This window comes from Haliotis cracherodii, unplaced genomic scaffold (genome assembly GCF_022045235.1).
Source record: "Haliotis cracherodii isolate W230 unplaced genomic scaffold, xgHalCrac1.p SCAF_5, whole genome shotgun sequence".
Lineage (NCBI taxonomy): Eukaryota > Metazoa > Mollusca > Gastropoda > Lepetellida > Haliotidae > Haliotis > Haliotis cracherodii.
The window spans coordinates 18,589,449-18,614,863 of record NW_027266308.1 but is presented as its reverse complement, the minus strand read 5'-3'; the positions used below and the strand labels follow the sequence as shown (position 1 = coordinate 18,614,863).

The 25,415-nt window shown below is 39.3% G+C and overlaps 1 protein-coding gene and 1 pseudogene across 1 annotated transcript in view; both read left to right on the top strand.

Moving 5' to 3' along the window:
* The window catches only part of LOC139442848 (E3 ubiquitin-protein ligase FANCL-like), a 148,645-nt gene that overhangs the window by 46,979 nt on the left and 76,251 nt on the right, over window positions 1-25,415 (top strand). Inside the window, exons 3-4 of the mRNA XM_071223748.1 lie at window positions 2,296-2,409; window positions 9,306-9,403. Coding sequence (XP_071079849.1) covers window positions 2,296-2,409; window positions 9,306-9,403 — 212 coding nt within the window. The remainder of the gene's footprint in view (window positions 1-2,295; window positions 2,410-9,305; window positions 9,404-25,415) is intronic.
* Window positions 5,127-7,778, top strand: LOC139442165 (uncharacterized; annotated as a pseudogene).

The following is a 25,415-nucleotide window of genomic DNA, read 5'->3' as shown; positions in this document are numbered from 1 at the left end:
CTTTGTCCAAACTGGAATCCTGTTGTTGCTGGGTAATGAACTCACCTCGACTCAATGTCAGCCCCACAGGTTTCAGTGCCTTCAGTGGTTTCATGCCTTCTTGTCTTACTCTTCTTTGGCCTCTTGTTTCCACAGCACTTACCATCTGGATATCATCCTTATCCCACGTCTGATCTGGATCGCTTGGTTCTCTCACTCCTGGAATATTGCCTAATATCAGGTCACAGAGTGGTGTGTCCATACATGCAGCTCTTACCTTTCCAGTATAAAAGGGTGTGTCCACGGTAATCCATGCTACGGGAAGTATTAGCACCCTACTATCAGCCAACTTACAAGATTGTGTTTCTGAGGACAAACATTCATCCTCTACCTTTGACCTCCTCACTATTACGCCAGTACAGCCACTGTCTCTCAGGACATCCACTGGCTTGCCATTTACCTTTCCCTTGTGAATAGGCATGTTGTGGTCTGTAGTAAACATGCTTCCTGAGGCTACATCTGGTTCACTCACCCTCTCTGAAGTTGTGGCATCACCATCTACAACTTCAGGTATTCTTGCCTCAACATCTATACAATCTGGAAGGACTGCAGACACGTTACTGGTGTATTCACTTACTTGGATACTTGCCACGTTATATTTGGGTTTCTTACACTGTGCTGCCAAATGTCCAATTTGACTACAGTTGTAACATGTCCTTTCTTTAATAGGAATAAATGGTTTGGGTTTTGTACCACCTGGCGCCTTGTTCTCTCCTGGTTTACCTCGGACCTCTGTTTTGTCATGTTGACCAACGTAAGGAGAGAAGTATCTTCGTCTCCGTGGCACATCGTAGGATGAACACAGCCGTGGCATCCATGTAAACAGGCAACCCTAACTCCGTGGGGACAACATCGCCTGGGTGGAAAGATCACCATTCGTTATTACGAGGAAGAATTCTCGTATGAACTGCTCAATAACATCAGAGATTCTAAAGTTCTGTATAGAACTGTTGTGACAGTGACAGTGGAGTGGCTTTGTATCTTTTGGTTGGTTTTTTTTTGTGGTTGTGTGTTGTTGTTGTATATATATATACACACACAAAGTTTTACTGTGTATTAGTTGTGTTATTCTTAGAACATCTGTATTAGTGTTAGTATTGTTAGAAGTAGACTATTAGTATTAGGATAGTGTATCGTGATAGTTGTATTGTTAGTAGGAGATAGTTGTATTATTAGTAGTAGACATTTGTACTGTTAGTATTAAGATATTAGTATTAGTAGTAGGTGGTAGTATTGTTATTGGTAGGAGAAGCTAGTTTAGTTAGTTGTGTTAGTTAATTTGGTATTAGTTTGAATTTAGATATTGTTATTGGGATTGAAAAATTACTTTAAGGGAGGGAATAAATCTGTATTACAACTTCATTTGTGTTTGTGGTTGATTCAATACGTGGTAGTAATCGTATTATCGATGCAGTCCGAAATCCGAAAATGGTTTCACTGCATTGATACTATTTTTAAACCAAAACAATCAGGGGTATTTCCAAATGACGACAACCGTTCTTTTTGTCTGTTTGTTTAGGCTGAAGAAATTAATTAACATGCGCCCTTTGTCGAAATCTTTATAGATCACGGTTAGCCAATCAGTGTTCAATTAACCAAGCAGTGTTCAAAAATGGGTAAAACAAATATTGCCTCCAAGTTTATTTTGCTGTCCTTGCAGACTGTAGCCCAGTCTCTTGTCACGCTCAGTTGCGTTGGGTATCATCCGGGTACTCACAGGGAAAAAACAATAACAAAGGCAACAACCAGTCCCGAGGAATTGCTTTAGATCAGTGCCCCTTTATATATATGAGTCTTCCGAGAAGTAAGTTCTAAGCAACTGTTACAGAATGAGAAACAATATAATTACATGTTGTTTTGTCAAAGAAAGATTGTAAAATTTTGTCTTTACAATCTTAGAGTTGCTTTAAGTAATCAAACCGCAGCTGAGGAGCTATAACATCGGTTCCCCCAAGATTTGGAAATACAATGCTTGAGAGTGCTGCAGAATAAGTTAGTCTGCTTTCTTAGCCACTTCCTTAATATCTTTCAATGGTAATTCTAATGTTTTACCTGACAACATCGTTTAAAGCCATGTTTTGCATTCAAGTAAATCTGTAGATTTGAATGACACTTGTATTTTCACATCAATCAATAATCATTACCTAACTTAACATTGTGGGAGGCTCCATGCTTTGGAGCATTTGTGAACATATGTTGTTGGGACTGTTTTAGTCTTGTTTTGGTCAGCTTTCTAGTTGCTTCGACTGTTTTCAGGGCACTGACTTTCGTGTGAGAGTGACGAACTCTGTGAACATGTCTGAGGCAAAATTTGAGTGTGACTGGAAACTCCAGAGATGCTTGATGTTTAACAGCCAGGTACAACATAAGGTGGGTCATGTGTCATTATGACATTGTGATACTTGTGCAGCATATACTTGTACATATATAAAGCAAACTTGTTTATTCAGCAAGCCATCGACTTGATGTTATCACTTTCTCCCGAGAACCGTACGTATAGGAATATGCAAATAATCATTATCAATGTAACGTTGTTAACTAACAAGTGCAGCCAGTACAAGATTAAATGTAATTTTGAATAAAATTAATAAAATATATTACAAACATAAGTCCAGATATAGAATGAACAGGTTTTTATAACCAAATAGTATAATAATGGAATAATGTTGCGGTCATCAGTTTGGATTTGTTGACTGGTATTTCCGGTGCTCAAGGTGATCAGCGGGAAATGGTTTTGGGGGCTATGGGGGAAAAAAACATTGTGTCAGTGTAAAACGTGAGTTTATTATGAATTATCACTAAACATGAAAATTTCTTGTCTTGTTTTAGAATTATGTCTCCCCCAGAATGGAGGGAGACATATTGTTTTTGGCACGGTTCCCGTCGTCGTCGGCGTTCCCACCGTTTCCGGACCATAACTCAGAAACCGTTTAATATTTTTTCGCGAAACTTTGTATACACATTAACCCGGCACTGAAGTGGTGCCTTTTGCTATTTAGAGATTTTTGACATTTTTATTTTTTCTCGTTTCCATGGAGATAAGTTGAACATAGGCTCTGAATGGGGGTAAGCTTTGTTTCCTGACCATAACTCAGAAACCGTTTAATATGTTTTCGCAAAACTTTGTATACACATTAACCCAGCACTGAAGTGGTGCCTTTTGCTATTTAGAGATTTTTGACATTTTTATTTTTTCTCGTTTCCATGGAGATAAGTTGAACATAGGCTCTGAATGGGGGTAAGCTTTGTTTCCTGACCATAACTCAGAAACCGTTTAATATGTTTTCACAAAACTTTGTATACACATTAACCCAGCACTGAAGTGGTGCCTTTTGCTATTTAGAGATTTTTGACATTTTTATTTTTTCTCGTTTTCATGGAGATAAGTTGAACATAGGCTCTGAATGGGGGTAAGCTTTGTTTCCTGACCATAATTCAGAAACCGTTTAATATTTTTTCGCGAAACTTTGTATACACATTAACCCAGCACTGAAGTGGTGCCTTTTGCTATTTAGAGATTTTTGACATTTTTATTTTTTCTCGTTTCCATGGAGATAACTTGAACATAGACTCTGAATGGGGGTAAGCTTTGTTTCCGGACCATAACTCAAAAACTGTTCAATATTATTTCATGAAGTTGTAACATATTAACCAAGTCCTGAAGTGGTGCCCATTAGTTGTTTGAAATTTCTAGGAGTTCTATTTTTGTCTCTGTTATTTAGTAATGGAGGGTGGGAATGAAGAGATGGGGTTTAACGTGAAGTAAACGAATGAATGGGGGTTAGGGGAGTGGAGGGAGACATATGTTTTTACGAGTAAAAACACTTTCTAGTTTATTTAATTAATATTCAAGGATGTGTACAGTGAGCATAACGATGCTAAGAGGAAACAACTTGATGGCCATGAGCAAACTGTCATTGAATTGTCTACTATTTATGGTGGTACAACACATTATGACTATCATAAACTATTCGCATCAAGAGTGGCAGCCTATGCTGAGAAAGGAGTACACATTAGATGGGATATGCGTGACCAACGCCTGTACAGTTTGTGTTCTTCAGGATTGCGCTCTCGAGCATGTGCTGTGTGTCACAGTATCACTCATGGAACGGATCTCTGTCCCAACATTGTCGAGAATTCCTATCAGAAACCACCCATAAAGCAGGAACGGATTATCATATGCGACAGGAAAGCAGGTGGCGGCATGGACTCCAGGGGCAGACCACGTGTTAAGAAGTATGTGAAAGAAGTGTGCAACAATTTCAATGACTTGTGGTGTTCACGCAATCCATTCCCCTTCCTCCACATGTGTTTGGCTTGTAATTCCGACAAACTTGGCCACAAGAACTGCAAGCCTGAGAACAAGAAAAAGAATCGAAAATGACTGTCTGATAATGTTCTGTAATGGTCATTATCCTATGTGACAGTAGATCATGCCATCTCAGTGATCTTACAGCTTGGTAGGGGTACCCAGATGTGCAAAACAGACATTAATGACGCATTTAAGCAAATCCCACTGAACCAAGACTATTGGCCCTATTTCAGTTTCGCTGGGATGAACAGTATTATTTTTACACCAGACTGGCATTCAGATGTAGATCAAGCCCCAAGATTTTTGACACCTTGTCGCAAGCCTTATGCTGGATACTGGAGCACGACTACAGGATCCAACATGTACTACACCTGCTCGACGACTTCCTGACTCTTGACCCACAGGGATACGATGCTAATCATACTATGCAGACCATACTGAAGATGGTCCACAAATCAAATATTCCACTAGCAGCTCATGAGACCCAAGGACCTGTTACTGTCGTTGAATATTTGGGCATCATATTAGATTCTGATACTATGACTGCACGCCTTCCAGAGAACAAAGTGACAAGAATTGCCGAGATATTAACATTCTCCAGACGACGAAAGGGTACCAAGAGAGAACTGTTGTCGCTATTGGGACATTTTAATTACGCCTGCCATGTTATTCTGCCTGGGAGGTCATTTGTGCCATCTTCATCCACCTCTCCACAACAGTGACTAAGTTGCACCCTGATGTCAGCGTATCAAAGGAATGACGCACTGATCTCACCATGTGGAACAAGTTCCTCACAAGCTGGAATGGCATTTCTCTTTTCCATGACAAGGTAGTGACTGACACACAAGACTTTAATCTATTCACTGATGCGGCAGCCACAGTTGGACATGGAGGCTACTTTGAAGGTGCTTGGTTTGCACCTGAGATGTTGCCTGAGAGTGTAATTGACTTTTTAGCCACTGGCACATCTATGGCATTCATGGAACTTTATCCCATAGTTGTGTCCGCTCTCCTCTGGTGTCATCTTTGGTCTAGAAAGCGAGTTATGTTCAATTGTGATAACCAGGCTACAGTGTTCATTATTAAGAAGGGCAGGTCCAAGTGCACCAAGATCATGTCTCTCATGCGCACAATTATATGGACAGCAGCAATTCACAATTTTGTTGTCTTGACTAAACATGTACCGGGTGTTCATAATGACAGATTCCCTTTCTCAGTTGCAGTTCAAGAGATTTCGAGCCCTGGTTCCACAAGCAGACGTATCACCACACCAGTGCCCACCCAGCTCTCAGGTCATGTGGACTTAAACTACTACCTCAATCACCTGTGGTCAGCAGCCATCAGCCAAGGAACCAGGTCTGCCTACAATACTGGCTTCAACTGCTACATGAACTTCCTCCTGAAGTTTAGTCTTTTCGTCACCCTATCAACATTCATGTTGCCCCCAGTTAACGAGAGCTATCTTCAGTTTTTCATCACTCATTGTTTTGGAGTGCTGCAACTGCAACATGATACAGTCAAAACATATCTAGCAGGCATACGCTTCACTTACCTGCAAGCTCGAGTGACAACTCTGTTCGACAAGGCCTGTTCCTGGAGCCTTAAACAGACTACAAGCCTTGACTGCACACAACTTCTTCCAGGAAACGCCCTCCTATCACCTATCCTTTATTAAGTAAGATCGTGTACCAACTCCTTGCAGGTATTTTCGGACCTTATGATGACTTTGTGATGACTTTGTGATGGAATGCATGTGCGTGACAGCCTTCTACTGCTTTGTTCGATGTGGAGAATTCACCTGCTCTACTAAGTTTGATCACCGAGTTCATATTAGTATGAGTGACATTGAATTTGATCATTATAAATGTGTCCTAAAGTACTCACGGAAATGAAAAAACCCTGTTTTTTCGACCTCAGATCTTAAATAAGTGCAGTTAATATACAAAATATGTAAATATTCAAACAACTAAATTAGTACTAATTGGGCCGTACAAATACAGCGTATCAAATGTTTTTATGCCTTTTTACACGTAAAAGTGTGTAAAAATGTGAATAAAACAGACTATTGTGAAATGGGGCATAACCAGGTGTAAGTAGATCAAGGTGACCTATGACACCTTGACGACAGGTGAGAACAGGTGCATAATGCCTATAGTCTGTTTCTGCTATGTCAATTTGGACTTAGTTTTATTTTTGAATGTTGAAAGTTCCAACAAATTACCTCCTGTAAAGTACATTTTGTATTGTTCACTGAGATCAAACTAGCAAATCCAGACTAGTACTTTTCAAGTTGTTTTGTTATTTCGTATTTACAGCTACGTAACTCTTTGTGTCAATTTTTAAATTGAGAAAAACAGGGTTTTTTTCATTTCCGTGAGTACTTTAATGCTGAAAGCTTCTAAAACCGATCCCTTCCAGAAAGCAGTACCCAATTCCCTGCAATAGTACTGGTATTTGTCCATATACTTGCTTGAAGCAACTTCATCACATTCGCACACAGTGCCGACCCAATCCTTCAGATCCATTGTTTGTCAAATGCAACCTTGCACCCATCAGCAGAGCTTCTTTCCTGTACTGGCTGAGCATAGCCTTAGCTAGGGCAGGTCTTGATTCCAAAGAGTACTCTGGACATTCTTTCAGAATTGGTGCAGCTACTACGTCTGACAGTGCGCGCATCAATGACCACCTCATCAAAACGATGGGCCGTTGGAGTTCAGATTCTTTTACTCGATATATATTGACTCTGGAAGCCACTCTGAGCTAAGCCCAGAGATCTTTGTGTAGGATGTAGACTTGTCGTTAATACGGACTCTTGTGTTACTGTGTTACATTATGCAATCTGTTGATAGCCTACTGTCCCTTAAAGTATCGGAGTCAGCATTCCACTAATTTTAAGGACTATGTGTCACACCTTTATCCCTCTTGCAGACTTTACAGGACTGTGTACGTTGAGACCCTTCATCACACCTTGGACTGTGCTAGATTTACCCTGGTGTGTTTAGACCCATTTGGTCATTTTTCTCTCAATCATCAGCATATAACTGTGGATTACATTTATGGGACTCCCTAAATTCTTCTCTTATTTGTGTTTGAACATGTGTTCTTCCTACTTATTTTTTGTCCATTCCATGTGTAGATTTTAATCTTTTCCAATTCCATCCTTTGGGTCTCTCGGTTGCACATAACCTCATTTGGGCTTCACAAGTCATTCCATGCCCTGCATACTGTATAGGAATGGCTTGTGGCCCCCAAAGTACCTTTTTCCCAAATTTAGTCCATGGTCGGCACGGTCTCAGGACTTGTTCATTACCCGCAGAGTAACTAGCATTCATTCAATCAGGTCGGCACGACCCTTACCTCTTCATTCATACCCGCAGGGTTTTTCATTCATACCCGCAGGGTATGTCTTTTAATGTAGCAGCCAAGTAGCCCCTAATATATTGCCAATGTTATTAATAAATATTTTCATGAATCCTATTGTTTTGTTGTTACTGCACGAATACATGTTATGTGAAAAATAGATTACTGTGTGTATTTTCTCTTTATCTGGAAATAGCAATCAGCTGTATACAAATATGATTCAAATCTACCGGTGAATCAATTAAAGTAATCAAGTGAATCAAGTGAATCAAGTAAATGTAACTTCTAAGAATTTTGATGCAATGATGGGATGAATAGTATCTGAAACTATTATTTATCAGGAATAATATATTTCAACATCGAGGTACTTTAGTTGAAGCTTTTCCTATATATATATATATATATATATATATATATATATATATATATATATACCATACATCTGCAGCTGTACAAAGAAACTTGTTCAATGTCACGTGTCTTTATAACAACCAAATATTTTAAAATATATATACCGTTTCGGGATATTATGACCCCTGTTCGTTTCTCAACTGGCCACGTAAGTTTGTTTCACGTGTTCACATAGGTGTAATCCTCCCCAGAGACATTCACAGATATGCTGCACACATCACACCTACTTTGGCAACACACCTTTAGTCGGCTACCCATTGGGGTAGTGGAGTCAGATTCACTGGTATCTGTAGCTTGTCTGGTGTTCAGACTTACAGCCGACTGAAGGCATAATTCCAAATTGTCATTACGTACCACACCCTAAGTCAGCTTACCCATTGGGGTAATTTAGTAGCGTTTTATTTTGTCAATAAACAGTGTGCTACAGGCTCAACGAGAATCCCCAATTAATCCAAAACAATAACTATCACTATATTTCATCAACAACCAGACCTGTTTGTCAAGGGTGGAACGAGCATTCATTGAAACAGCCATCTGCATACTGCTACCCCTGCTTCACGGGGCCATATGACACAGTTGAACCAATCAATTCAACTCGAAAGGGTGCACGGGAATCACGCACGTTGAGACGCCCAATGCTCACACCGTATTTGTGCGTGCGTGATTCCCGTGCACCCTTTCGAGTTAGGTGTGATAGTGATAGCTAAATAGACAGATTTTTTATTCATGCACCGATTGTCTTTAAATGTAATATCCAGTTATGTATGACTGTTTAATAATCTCATACCAACTTTGACTGGAGTAGGTCCAATAGTTTTTCAGATATTGTAGTAAACGTCGGTACCTTAAATTACTATAGTGCTTATGATACCAAACTATTGGCCAGTTTGACGAGCACTACAGGACTAGAGCCAATTTCTAACGCTGCACAATTAAAAACAATTTAAGATCCCCAATTAAGTATTTTCATGAGCTGGACTGAGTCCAGGTGGAGTGGCCCCGTACCCCCATCAACTTTACTACTGAATTATAAATTTAAAATCATAGTGGCATATCCCTTCCATGTCATTGTTTTTCAAGTCATGTTAACTCGTCCAAAAGATTTATGGTTTTATGGTTCAGCACTAATTCATGATAATCTTGCAATTTGTATTCATATATATGATCACACAATATTTTGCAGATCAGCACTTTTAAAGGCAGCTCCCCATCTCCAAGTATGCTGACATCCAGAATGGCTCGCCATATCCTTGCTGAGATGATGGAAATAGGCTGGGACAAGTACCTTTACATTATATATTTTTACTCACTCATTAAGTTAATAAAACTGAAAACATTGGATGTAAAAAAGTGTTGACTTGAATGACTGTGTATATTTGTTGAGGATCAAAATTTAATCAAACTGCAGAGTAATGCATCAGAAATGTTTTCAGTTCACTGTAATAATAGCAACATTACACTTTGATAAAAGAATATTTTAGCCACATTATGAAGTTTCTATTGACCTTCATGTAGGCCAGTGGGTTAGTCTGGTGGTTGAAGTTGGCACTTTTTGTTACTCGCCGTGAAGATATCACCCGTTTAATAAACATTGTGTTGCGCTTATGTTCTGCGGTAACAAGTTTCACTAACAAATATTGAAAACTCCAAACATCCTGGGGCTTTATTCAATGTGTGTAGAGATGTTAGGTCACTGAGAAGAGGTTATGCCAACTCGATGACCCCAGCAACCTTGCTGGGCTGACGTCACATGGCATTGTTTTGCCGGTAGGTATGGGAGTTACAATATCTTTAGCACTAAGATAGCTTTGTAGAACGGACCCCTTAATTGTTTAGGTGGTCCATTGTATTTTATTCAGTTGATAAGTATCAACTTTTGACATGTTTGAAGTATTATTCTGTTAAACTCGCTTTTCAGATACCAGAACTATTCACTCGATTCATGAGCTTGTTAAGTATTCTATATGTTTATAATGGCAGACATTACAATGTGTAACCTGCAAGTGGGACCAGAATTTAAAATAGCCACCATGATGGCTGCTCATTGTACAACCTAGGTCACTTTTTCGGGGAAGGTGTATTATAATAATAATAATAATAATAATAAAACAACATGATGGTGTAGCATGATCATTTTATTACCGTCTTCGCCATGCTTGTGGTTTTGACACAGAGGTCTAACCATGGTACGACCCGGAATATGTAGAGGAGGTCATGGAAAATGATAAATACAAAATTCTTTGGAAAATACCTGTATACCGCCTCAGACGTATCCAGGTCAAGAAACCTGATCTTGTCCTTTTTGATAAATCCATTGAAATCATTTATACCATTGAATTTTCTGTCCCCTATGACACTAATGTGATTGACAAGATTGAGGAAAAACATGGCAAATATATTTGACCTCGCCTTCGATATGTCAGGCTTGCATCCCAAGTACCAAGTTGCCAGACTCCCCATTGTTCTCGTGCCTTAGGTTTGGTAATGCAGAAGGCTGCAGTGTTGGGGAGTCTTCACATTCTCCGAAAAGTCCTTGGTAGTTTTGACTAGGCAGCACTTCCTGGGAGAAGTCCCATTTGCTTGGTTATATGCTTTGGTTTCTAACATTTACGAAAATACATGCAAAAAGCTTCTTCTGTGAGTTTGGAATCATTGCTAGCATATGTGCACCAGCTTGCAAAGATTGACACCACATGCTCTGCTCCTGTGCAAAAAAACCATCTGAGACTGCTCCCCTTGCCTCCTCCCGGGATCATCAAGTCACTCCTGCAGGCCATGACATCAACTTTCCAACAATGTATTTCGTTTGTACAAGTACTGAATAAATTGAAGAAGAAACTCACTGACTTCCTCTTCAAAGTCAAGCCTCCCCTGCCTCCTCCATTGGCAGTTTTAACACTGCCGATTCAGCTGTCATACTACCATGGATTGTGAAGTCTCTCAGCTGAAGACCATCTTACAGGATTTGTCGTAACTAGTGCTAGTTCCTCTGCCATGACATTGCCTTCTAGGTCTGTTATTACTGAAGGCTCTCGTAACCTGGACAAGGCTTTCTCTCGCCATTTCAAGGATAGACTCCCAAGCTCCTCAGTTCAACCTGGCTGATACTGGCACCCATGGATGTCATCTACTGCAGTGCCTCTGGAACTGAATGGAGACATTGCTACACTCAGCCCCATGTGTTCTTCACTTACTTCCATCGTTGATTGCAGAGGCCTCGCCCCCTTGGACACTACCATTCAATGTACTCTCCCATTTATCCATCCCCAGTCATACCCATTTGTAGAGACGCCTGTAGGCGGAAGACTAAGTTTCCTTGCAGACAACTGACCATACTGGCCGACCCCTTCGTCACTCAACTCCTCATCATCAGGTTCAGATTGCTGTTGACAGGGACTCTTCCAATCATTTCATGCACCGTCAGAGAGAGTATCCGCCCAGCTCTACAAGACACAATCAGTATGTTGATCTCCAAACAGGCCATAGATTGTTTAGGTCCCAGCAAAGATACCCTGGGGTTTTATTTGTTTATTTTCCTGGTTCCGAAGAAAGACAGCAACAAACTCTGCATGATCTTCAATGTGAACACATTCAACGTGCTGTACCTCGAAGACCCACCACATTGGTCAGACTGGACCTGCAAGACGTGCATCTTCATGTACTCATCTATCGGGACTACCGCCATTACCTCCGGTTCATTTTCAAGCTGGCTCACCCTTGTGTCTGTAGGGGATAAGAGTGTGGTCTGTCTTGTAGAACTGGAGACGGAATGGGTCCCAATTCAAAGCTACTGGTAGTTTGTGTAACGATGTACTACGTAAAAACGACTGCCCCATGGTCAAGTGGTAGAGCATCTGCCTGGCGAAAGGAAAGTCAGGGATTCGATTCCCGTCCGTGTCATTCAAAAAGATGTCCAAAGTTGGTACTTATTGTTACCCTATCTGGCGCTCAGTATTAAGAGGCTAAAACAAGGACTGGCTCAAAGTCAGTATACTGTGTCTGAGTGGGGTATTCATGTTAAGCTGTGGGTAAACACTATTTAATAGGCATAAGAACGGACTTATCAGTACAAGCAGCCACACACACACATTTGCATGCACATCTCTATATAAGTGTAATAATCGTAAACGCGACGTTAAACCCCATTTTACCTCACCTCACTTCACCTACATGAAAACATGTGACACATGTTATTCCCGATTTTATGATGTTATGTCCGACTAGCGTAAAGGAGTCACATCACCTGTTACGGTGTTTTTACCCACTCACAAGTTCCTGTCTTTTATTACAGTGTAATAACTAGGTGTTTGTTTCACTGTTTAGCACCAGCTTCTCCATGCACAACTCACTGTTGTAGTCTCATACCAGCTAGTAGTTTCATCCGCCACTCTGTTCCAACCGTGGGATAAATGCATCGTGTGAAATAGGATATGTTTAAGAATTTGAAAATTTTACACTAGATTGTATATTTATATACTTGATCCTATCTCATACACCATATGCCCTCCCAAACATCCCCTTATCACAGCTACACTAGCCTGTCCGCACTAAGAAACAGTATGATGTGGCAGAGGTAGTCAGATGATCAAGTCATGTAAGGTCACAACACACAGGATTGCAGTGCGCGACCCATTTGTTTGGGTGATGTCTATGACATATATGCACTTGGATGGTCACAATAGTAGCTGTAGGATATGAACGGTATTGGTATTCTTATGATTATCATTTGCTCAGAGTTGATTTGTTTGATTTCTACCAGTAAGCTCATCAATGCTGTCATCGAGTGTATCAAATATAATACAGTGAGTATCAGAGTAACAATTTCTGAATGTTAGATATACAGATTAAATGCCTGTGTCTTTATGGTTCAGTATACCCCCGAATTAACATTACTGTCATGATATTGATTTATGTATATTGTATTCTGATACTATGTATATTCGGATATTGATGGTGGATAATCAAATAATAAGGAATAACTGTTCATCAACGCACGCAAGTGGTGCTAAACACATTTATAGAACATGTAATGTATTGTAAACCTCTGTTCATTATACAATCAAGTCTTGGCAAACAAAATATCGTAAACACACAAATTATTGTGAATGAACTTTCATATAGACATAGGTAATAATAAACACTATATGATATATATATATATTTATATATATATAAGCAAAATGTATCAGTGGTCTTGTGTACTGACAAATGGAGATGCTTGTCATTTATAGTAAATGGCCTCATATGTTTTGACTTTTAAGTGTTTCTGTAGTCAGTGAATTGTGCATTATATTGATCAACATCTTGGCCGATGGTATGCCATTAGGTAATGATGCTGTTCTCTGATACATAATTATTAATGGTATGCCATTAGGTAATGATGCTGTTCTCTGATACATAATTATTAATGGTATGCCTATGCAACTCCGGGCGGTGCACAATTGAATTCTCCGAGAGCGATTGGTTTGATGGATGTCCATCTTATGTCACAAATGTAGAGAATGTCACAGATGTTACAAAAAATTTAATTCAATTTATATTTAGTTAATAAATTATATCAGAAAAATGCTAATATTTACAGAAAATATTGGAACAATAGTGAGTGTATTTTACTATGGTATAATTTCCCTCTTGTGTGTTTTAGCTTTTGACCTCAAAAGCTGAACTAAAGGACATGTTAGACAAATGACATATCGAAAATAAGACTAATAACATATGGACTATATACAATTATAGCTAAATAAAGGTATGGTTAGTAATATTGTAATGGGTTCATGATGGTATGTATTTACATGTCTGTATACATTTTGTTATTGATAATCTCTGAATTTATAGTGTCACATGCTTCTAACACAGTGAAGAAAGTTTGATGTACAACTAGAACATGAGCTTGGAAAGGTTGCTTCAAGACAGTCTTCAAGATTTACCAGAAAGGAATGGTACGTTCAGAGAAGTATTGACTGATATGCTTTTACATGAAAATTTGTTTTTCAATTTTGAATCCACGCCAGTGAAGAGAAAGGGTCGGCCAAATCGTCCCAGTAAGGGAAACATTATCGATGGTAGTTGGGTGTGTCGGATGCCAATATGAGGGACAGAGGGACAGTTTGATGACAGGGATAATAACACATATTTCTAAATACAGCTCACTGGCGTGGAAACGTTTCTTAATTAATCTTAAAATGAATACAAGAAGTACAAGCAATGTACAGATACCACATAATAACGATGCTAAGGGGAAGGCATAGTTTCCATCAGTGTGGACTGCTGAGGGGGGAAAGGGCGTGGTCTCAAATGAATACTGAAAGGATGGAATGGTAGGATCTCCCAAAGCTTTGGCAGATAGAGTTTGTGCAAACAGTATTATCATACTGTAAGAGCACTCAATCTTAAAAACACCAAAAAAATGAATTATAATAACAATAATGGGTTATTTGGACTTTCTGTCATAGCAATGTTTGTTTCTCCCCTGGCTCTCTCCATTGTTTGTAGATGCAATTTTGTGTACCATCTTCAGTTGTTCAATGGTCCATTTATGATGGGCATCTGCATCTTGACTCTGTGTTTCTTCAGGGATGATTCCCCTCCTAAACAAGAGATGAAAAGGTGAGAGCCCAGGTTATTCTGACTGTTGTCCTAAAAGTCATCATGATGCTTGGAATCAGCCAGTTTGAATGTTTTTCATTGCAATATATGTTCTCAAGGCTTGCTCTGTGCCAGCCTTATGACGCTCACAAGAAGCGTTTGATATTGGATGATATGAACTGGTGCTATGACGTGTGAGCTGAAACAGTTTGCAAACCAGTTTTGACATGAAAGCTGCTGCATCAACATTCAAAAGGATATGTTTTAGTCAGGTGACTGTGTAATTAGAACAATGAAATCCATATGGAGGTCAGAGAAAGGTTCTTCAACTGGTAATGGTGTGAATGGAGCTGGTCTGTTGTGGTGTGCAGGTTTTGATCGTTGAGAAGAGTCACATGATCTGATATAGTCTTCAACATCTTAATAAGCAGATGCCAGATGTATTACGTTGTATTTTAACTACACAACCAACTATCCACAAACAGTTCTTCAGTCCAATAGTACTTTTTTCAATCATTGTCGGTAGGCATATTTAAATAATTATATCTACAATTGAAGGTTATTAAATATTCATGGATGGGTGGCAATACATTTCATGAGAAAACACAATTGAAATCTTTAAAGAGAATATATTTTAAGTTTTGGGGACAGCAGAGAGCTTGGAATTTGGCGCTTTTCTAAATACAACTGTAACATCATTTCTTTTGTGTAACAATGAGCGATATGACGTCATAATGGTGACGTGCAGTGTAGAACAAAGGCTTGCAAAGCTTTCTTAGTTTGCTTTGGGCGTGCCCACCTCATGTTAGCTGTCCAAGTTGCCGTGCTTATATGCTTTCAATGCCTGTCATATGTTTGAGTGACGTAACAAATATTTATTGTTTGAGCATATACCATTTTATGTTTACAGGCTGTTGTTGCTGATTCCATTATTCAGATTGACAACCCACTCAAAACACTCACTGCCGCTTCATTAAATATATTTGCTAACACCAAACAGTTCACGTTTTATTCAGTCATGGTAGAATGGAGATAAACATACTGTGTTCCCGCGCTAAATTTACCATTTGAAACCTCACACTGCGCGTTCAGTTCCATATTCAATTTAGTGAGGTTAAATCTACAGGTAACCTTGCTCTACACTGAAAACACAGTATATTTATCTCTTAATTCAAACGTTGTATTTATGAACTTTGCTGTTTGAATTGTAGGGGCTGAGGGTGAAGTCTGGTCTGCTTGTTCCTCCTTCTCATTCATGGAGGCTGATTCTTGTGTAGGATAGGGTCGCCTTGATAATGCACCAGCATTTTGGTTGTTCTTTCCTGCTCTGTGAATGATGTCAAATGTTGGAGAGTCCATCTAAAGTACTGTCAGCAAAGCTAGAAAACTGCTTTTCTGGCTTCATGTAATAAATATGAGAGCATATATCAAAGTAATGCAAATTGCCCTAATCTAGCCTGTCCTTACTAACACTGTGATTAACCTTAAAATATACTTTTACAGGCAAAATGATGATCAACTAACTACCTAACACATGTCCCGAGGTGATGACCTCACACCGTCCCGTGCATTCTCACAGGTGCAAATGTCAGGTTGGGGATGGTCTCAAAATATTGCTGTTAGTGTAATTAATTGACATGTGCATTGATGGGGTAGCAATTAAGGATATGAACTGCATTATATTTGCTTGGAAACATGATGGAATAGTAAAGAGCTATGAAATGGGATGAGTTTTAGAAGGTTGCGATTTTGGAATCCAGATGTATTTCTTGAGGTAGCATTTATCTCCGCTGATGACGGAGGTCATGAATCTGTACTTTTGAATGTTATGTTATGTCTTGCCACGAACCCTTTGCACTTAGCCAAGATGGGCACAACAGGGTTGAGTTCACAATGTCTGACTGGCCTACGTAAGACGACGTGTCCGTGTTGTGCCGCCAGCACATATGTCCTGTACTTGACAGGGTTTTTATTAAGCCTAATTTTCCCCATGAGTTGAACTTTCGTTTCATATGGTCTGAAGTTGACAATGTCAATTATTCCTGTATGGTCGCCTTTGGACTACTCATGGTTTGGGCGACACTATCTGATTCCCAGATGATATATTAACTGTTCTTATCTATGAACATAACACTGACTTTGCTTAAAATGGGCAATAGCTGAAGTTCCAACCAGTCTATGAACACATTACCTTCTATAATTTCCTTATGAAAATCATCATCTGTATAAATGATTGTCAGTTGTTTGGACATATATATATATACATATACCTGTAACATATAATTATGGGATGTAGGCGTGTGTAAAATTGAATATTAATTACCTTTCTGCTTAATATTCTGATATTTCTTTTATATTTCTCCAATGAACTGATGTCCGGATAAAGAACATGACAAATAATCATAAAAATCGAGTCTATTGAAGACAGCGTAACATAGATCAAGTTGAATATGAAATTTCACTTCATAAAACTGTACATTGATTTTAATTTTAAAATCTAACTGTGATTTTAAGGTTAATGACATGTATTCAACTGCATTCACAACAAACAAGTGGACAATTTACCTGATGATAACAACACTAAAATAAATGTTGGCCTTGCCTCATGATTAAGTGTTCACTCTTCATGCCGAACACCTGGGTTTGATTCCGTACATGGGTACAATGTGTCAAGCCCATTTCTGGTGTCCCCCACCATAACACTGTTGGATTGCTAAATGTGCTATAAACATACTCTCTAATCATGACAATGTCTTGTGTATGCCTTCATGTTAGTGGTTAAATAATGAACCTTTTCCTGAGATCCTTTCGTTATTTTATATTTTTATTCAGATAAGGGCAGGTTTGAGCTGTCAAAGAGAGTGAGCAGAGACACACATCATCTGTAGATATGCAGCAGTAGCCTGAGTAGGGCTATTACATGAAATTGGTCTGTGAATTGGGAAACATCTGACTCCGGATGACGGAGCCTTGCATAATAAATGTTAGGAAAATATCCTTTCGTCAACCATAAGAACAGTATATTTCTTTACAAAGGTAAAATGGTGCCCTTAAAACAAAGTTCATTTATGAACTTACGAGTTATTTATTCATGCACACGCACACACGTACCATAAATTAATTCATACAAATCATACAATTTCATAAAAAACACAATCATAAATCAGCCTCAGTAAAACCATCAAACTCCGAGTCAGAGTCTTCGGTGCACAGAATGTTCCAAGCTGCTGACTCTGTTCAGTCATTATAGTAATCATTCAGCTCATCTTCAAAGTCGTCAGGGATGTCGGCTACTGTGTCAGTGTCCTCAGATCCCGTCGTGAGATGACTTCACTAGATCTTCAAACAGGCAATTGTCCTGTGACCAATCCATCTCGTTAGCACTTCGGAAAGCTTCGCTTCACCATGTCCTCTGGAATGTCTTTCCATTTTGCAACAACTGGTGCGGCCACCTGCCTGCCGCATCTCCAACTTCTTTTTTGCCTCGCACAATTATGCCCTGAACATGTCCCACACAAGCAGGGATTGCAGCCTCTAGCATCCCCTGTCTCTGCCTCCAAACATTCTAGATTCACTTGAGCACCAGTGATTTGTCTATCCCCCCTTTTTTGGGACTGTGACATGCACGCCACTAGGGAACTTGTCCTTAGGCATCGTCTTCGGCTTGAAGATTATTATCAGCGTCAGTTTTGTCCCATTGGTCATACAGGGTAACACCCTTGATTGAAACAAACTTTTGCCACCAACAAGTACAACCATTTGATGAATCATAGACATTAGAACTGCAATTTTAGTGTTTTTATTGTCTTTGTACTAGACCATCTTGTGAACCTACCCATTGAAATCACCAGAAATGGACCAAACTGGCTACAGGGCAGTCATCAAGTACCTGCAACTGGAAGGGCTAACTCCAACACAGATACATGCTGACATGGTCTCCACTTTACGGGTTGATGCCCTTTCCTTTTCCACTGTAAAGAAGTGGGCTGCGGAATTCAAACGTGGTAGAGAGAGCCTTGACACCCGCGTCCAGGAAGGCCTTCAACAGCAACCATTCTGGAAAACATTACCTGGGTGCATGACATGGTGATGGCTGATCGACAATTGACCACTCGACATATTGCCAGTGTTGTTGGCATCTCTCATGAGAGGGTTGAGCACATTATCACCAACGAGTTGGGAATGACAAAAGTTTCTGCAAGATGGGTGCCCTTGACAGCGGATAAGAAACATGTCAGATTCCTGATGTCCCGTGACAATTTATGCCGTTTTGAAGCAGATCCCGATGATTTTTTTGCCCAATTTGTAACCATTGATGAGACCTGGATTCATCACTTTCAACCAGAAACCAAAATCCAGTCTAAACAATGGAAGCATCCGGAATCACCAGCCCCCCAAAAGCCAAGTCGGTTCCTTCTGCTGGAAAGGTGATGGCTTCAGTCTTTTGGGATTCCAAGGGTATTCTGCTGATTGACTATCTTGAAAAAGGCCAGACTATGAATGGAAGATATTATGCTGACCTACTGAGACAGTTGCGTGAAGCTATCAAAGCTAAGTGACAGTGAATGCTCACTAAAGGAGTCCTGTTCCACCAAGACAATGCTCCTGTTCACAAATCGGTGGTTGCCATGTCATCGATCCATGATTGTGTGTCTTCAAACTCATTGACCATCCCCTTATTCACCCGATTTGGCCCCGTCAGACTTCCACCTGTTTCCCAAAATGAAAAAGGAACTTGCCGGTCGCCATTTTCCTAGTATTGATGACGTCATTTCCGCTGTGAATGACTTTTTTAGGGGTGGCTGAAAAATTTTTCTTGACCGGCATCCAGGCCTTGCAGCATCGCTGGCAAAAGTGTGTAAACCCGGAAGGGGACTATGTGGAGAAATACATGAAAACAATCGACTTGGTACGGGTTTTTCACAGTTAGGCTTAGAACCTATCTCAGAATCTGCATGGTGTGACCTGTCAATTTCAAGATTTCATGGCTTCCAAAGCCAGTGTGTGAATGGGCTGAGACATTCGTGGTTCAGGCATTGTGGCTTGGGTATGATTTTCTTAATTGTGCGTGTTCTGAAGTGAATTTCATCAAGTTTGACTTCAATGAAGAAGGGACATTGTTTTCATGGATTTTCGAACTTAAGTGTTTTCTGAGTGAATGAATTTCAAATCCTCTTATTCCAAATCCTTACGATGGTAGTTGACGGAGATAGCGACGAATATTGATCACAAAAAGGTTTATAAACAACAGGTTGTGATGAATAAAGTTTTTTCAAACATTTTTTTATAATATTATATATCACTTTCATTGTCGGTTGTTTCAATGTGGAAATAGCTTAAATTGTTCCGATTCTGGTCAGCATAGAACATTTCCCTAATGGTTTCATAAACATTTCATCTGTATGCAAAATATATGCCTTAGTTAAATCTTTTAATGTCATCATCGAAGCAGTCAGAGTTGCGGCCTAGCCAACGCCCAAAACATCCGATATCAAAATACTGTAATCTCCTAAATCTTCATTCTAGCCACTACACAGTTTGACCTTGTCTATGAATAGAGGCAATTGGTTTAATGTTTTATATTACTGAGCATATTTTTGCTTCACATTGAGCATGTTTTTCAACAATATCTTATACACGCTGCCTTCAACACTTGTAAATAAAGCGGTAAAAACAACGGGAATTGATTTCAGCATATTAGTCACATATTAGTTCACATGTGCAACAGACAGGGCACATCTCAAGTTGAGAAAGTGTAAAGGAACAATGTAATTGCAGTGTTGATTCAAATGAAACATATATAAATAATATTATAGGTGTTACACTAAATGTGAAACAGCTAACTTGAGATGATCCCACTTATGCTTTCTTCCGTCTCTCTACTGACGAATGTTAATTTTTCTTTACCATGTTAGCTGGCTTGGCAATCTGGATCAAGGCATTGGCTAATTGCAACTTTATTGCAGAACATATATGGTATGAACAAGTAAACCAGACAAAAATGGTGTTTATGTTTGAAAATAGGTCTTGGAACAGTTATTACAGACAAAATGTGAAGTTATATTGTCCAACAACATCAGTGCCGGGCTGGCTATCAAATGCGGTTGACGTGGCCTGTGGAACCTGATAGTGAAACAGCTGGAAAAAATGTGAAATCTTCTAACCAGTGTATAAGCCGACACCCCCTTCATAACCCCTCATTCTTTGTACGAAAAACTAACCCATATATGCTGATTATAATAATGCCCCATGGACAATTTCATGCTTTTGTCAGTACAGGCCGTTCAGCCTCCTGAACATAAGGTATGAAGATTCTAGGTACAAACTTGTTGAGCTCCAAAACAAGTCTGACAAGCTCAAGGCCATGGCAGTGTTTGCTCGTCCAGATGGTATACCTGTTGAACACTTTAATCCTTTGTTCATTGTGAAAAACAACAACCCCAAAACAACAGCTTTACTGTGGATTCAACCCTGAGACTGAAAGCGTCCTGGAAGTACATCATTGACACAGATCTGACACTTCCCTTCAACCAGGTGCCCCTATAGAAGGACTAAAATAATGTGGCTTGGTAACCCTCTTTAAGGCAGTTTACACCAGATTTGACATAGGCATGTCAGGTTCAAAAACAGCACTTGAGGACCTCATGTTTCATGTTGTGGGTGATCTCCAGAAGGATGGGATCATTGCTAACCTTGCAGATGATCACTAATGTGGGGCCAATTCTATTCCAGAGCTTTTGACGAATTGAGAACTTGCCATTGATGCACAGTACATCAACAACCTTCAAACACATTCATTGGTCAAAAGCCATGGAATAGGCACTGCCTCAGACAAGTCTAAGCTAGCTGGCTTCTTCAGTTTAAAGCTACATGGCAGACAAGTTACGTGGTTACCTTATGAAATTAAGGCTTTTTCAATCACTGTGGCCACTAAGCACGTCTCACCCTACATCCTTCAGTCCGAACAAAACTGTTGTTTCCTCAGTGACAGCAAGCCTTCTGTCCAGGCCTTTCTAGTTCTTGTGGAAAGAGAATGCATCACATCCTTCACTGCAACATACATGATAACAAGATGAAAGCCATGAGGCACTACGTAATGCGCTCATCCAGATATTAATCCAACTCAGAAATCAGGTTACTCATCACAGATTCCTCATCTAAAATATGGGTGTAATCCGGCAACAACATTATCATTGTCAAAAGACACACTCCCTTACACAGAGAGATCCAAGCAAGAGAATATGTCAAGTGGATCTCTGCACCCAACCCACCAAAGTTACTTGTGGTCCCTTCAGAGCTTTCCATAGCTCCTCGGGTCTTGCTGGCACCCTCACTGAGGGATAGTGCATTTAACAGTGACACTCATTCATAGAAACCCCATCGCAGACTGAGAACGTCCCTCCTTTCTGTGACTCAGCACTCTTCACAATTGAATGACACAACATGCAACCCCAACTAGAAGGCCTACATGCTCAAGACGTCCATCAGCTAAGCTCTAGGTCTGTTGCCTAAACTTTTGACTTTTCCCTGGGGTCATATTTGGAACACTGCCATTGCATTTACCTCTGTATTTTGTTCTTTGCGGTGTTCATGAACAGAGTCACCCATAATATATTTATTTCTATTTTCACCCATTGTGAGAGCCACATCATTCATGTATCTATCTACAAGATAGGAAATTGCCATTACACCTTCACATTTTAGATTCAGGAATACGTACTTAGGAGTGGTCTGGTCCTGCACCATCCTTGTATTTTTCGATAACTGAAGTATTTGGGTTGTTGTGGCTACTGACACAAGCGGCAAGATTATTAATTTTAGTTGCTGGTGGTGTTTTGTCATCATTCAGTTTTAACACGTTTGTTGGCATCCAGTCCTTGATATCTGAACAACAGATTGCTGTCTATTCAAGAGCTCACCTTGATTGGCATTGGCATGTTGATGTTTATTTACACAATGATAACGATTCTAATAACTTCTGTCCTCGACGCGTATCAAAATCACAGGATATTTACATGTGTATCACTGTATAGACATTCAGTACAAGGTGAAGGCGTTCTAGGTACCATATTCACAGTATTTTCATTGTAGTATACATAGCAAAGGGAGCTACTAAAACAAGGAGATGGGAGAAAGCTTTTTTCACAATACAGTATGGGGCGGTCGGGTAGCCTAGTGGTTAAAGCGTCCGCTCGTCACGCCGAAGACCCGGGTTCGATTCCCAACATGGGTACAATGTGTGAAGCCTATTTGTGGTGTCCCCCGCCGTGATATTGCTGAAATATTGCTAAAAGAGGCGTAAAACCATACTCACTCACTCACAATACAGTAATGATTGTAGGAGCAAAGATAAAGCATAGGTCAATGTCATGGCTATTTCCACATTATTTACAAGAAAATCACACAGACAATGTTGAATATATTTTTTTTAAATGATTTCCTTAATGGAAAATATAGTTAAGGCTGTAAATCCCCTGTTATTTCTGACATCAAATTTAGATTTTATGCCTAGTTTCAATAAAAATGTTTCTTTCAAAGCACCTGGGGTGCTTAACTTGTGAGAACTATTCTGAAATGAATTGTCACATTTAATGTAGCTGGGCCTCAATGTTAATGCACTTATATGGAACCTTGAAAAAGCCTAATCGCTGTATGAATGTAATGGAATTCTGTTATAGGCCTAGAATGTTACTTTGCAGATTTTACAGACCTTACTTTCAAAACATATACATCATTCCCTTTTGAATTTTAGATTGATATACCAGGCATTATACATGCATAATACACCTACCACATGAGTGATAATGAGGTGTAATTTATTGATAGAATATTCAACACATGGCTTGAAGAGGATACGCACAATAAATTTGTTTCATGTGTGCATGATATAAATATATAAATACATATCATTTGGAAGCTCCTAATATACTTCTGAAAAACAGAAACATCACACTGTAAATATGAAGGCTATATTACTGTACTGCTGGTACGTACGTACACAGTGAGCCGGTGTTGAATGCTCAAATGAGCAGAAATGAAGTCATCACAACACGACAACAGAAACTATGTAATGTCACAGGTGCTCTTTCCTGGAACACATACACTTTCAGGGAGGGGCAAAAGAAATGTCAGGGTCTTTATCCAAACAGTAGTAAAGATATGGGGGTGCTAGCTCTCCTCTCCTGGACCAGGCCTAGCCCCTAAATATACTTCTATGGGGGTCTTATGTTTATTTGAAGTATGTGATGATGATCCATGGATCTTTATGTATCAAGATGCCATCCTATATCGAGGAAACCTTTAAGCCAAATTGTAATGAAAATATTCTCTTTTATTTCTACTCACACAGTTACTATTATTTCAGACATAGTTATATTCAACATTTAACACAGTTCTTCATTCATTTTACTAGGAAACCAATGGTATACTCTTCTTCACAACTGGAAAGAAACAATTGATAACCATATTTGGATGTCTTGACATCGATGATTTGATATACACCTTGTGGTAATTGGATAATTTTGTCCCGGAGCATACCGGTAAATGCTTCGATAGCCTTTTTAAGTTCTTGTAATTGTTTATTGTTGTACACTTATGAGAACATTTATCAAAATGGAACATGAATATTAATTATTATTGGATAAAATTTACTATAGTATGGGCGGCCATTCGGTAAAAAAAACCAAAGTTTAAAAAAAGGACAAAAATACGCAATTAAGGTCAAATATTATGAATAAAGAACTAAATGTTACTACTAAAGGTCGAAATACAATATTAATAGTCAAATGTAATGAAAAGATGTCATAAGAAAAGAAAGAACAATGTGTACGAAAGGACGTTTTCAATAAAGAACGTCAGTGAGCACGAAAGGACGTTTTCAATAAAGAACGTCAGTGACGTAATACATTGTGCACCTCGGCATGCAGTTATCATATACACGGCGGAACGAGCCGATTAAACTCGGAATGTGTTACAAATTGCAGCGCCATCTGGCGTTCTTTATTGTCAACGTCCTTTCGTGCTCACTGACGTTCTTTATTGAAAACGTCCTTTCGTGCTCACTGATGTTCTTTATTGAAAACGTTCTTTCGTACTCATTGTTCTTTCTTTTCTTATGACATCTTTTCGTAACGTTTGACTATTAATTTAAAGTTATTGTTGAAAGATTTAACCGGACATTAGCAGAAAGTTTGTTTGGATACCAGTATGGGATTGAAATGAAATCAGGACGATTAAGATTAACAGAATGAGTGTATCAGCTGTTGTATCAGCGCTTAATAATGAAGTAACAAGATTGATTGGGAAGAAACCATCCGATGCGACTAAATCTGTGACTTCCGAATCTTCAGCACTGCAGAGAGGCAAAGAACAAAAACTTCTGGATAGAGTAAGTGTAAGATATTTATACCAGCCCGGTGAACTTGAATTAGCTAAGCCATCGTCGTGCAACTGACACAGTATGGTCTTGTAACATAGATAACATTAGTCGATTGGTTATGAAAGGAGGCAAGCCTTTTCTATATTACCTTAAAGATGTGCCTGGCAGGGCATTTGTACGGGAAGAGTTGCTCATAGTTCCTAGCGATACAGTATTATCTCCCTAAGTAACCATAAGCATAGGTAGTTACACCATCCTTATCAATCCATCTCTTTGCATCTGAGAGGGATAATGATGTCTTGTTCATTCTTAATCCTTATATCCTCTGCT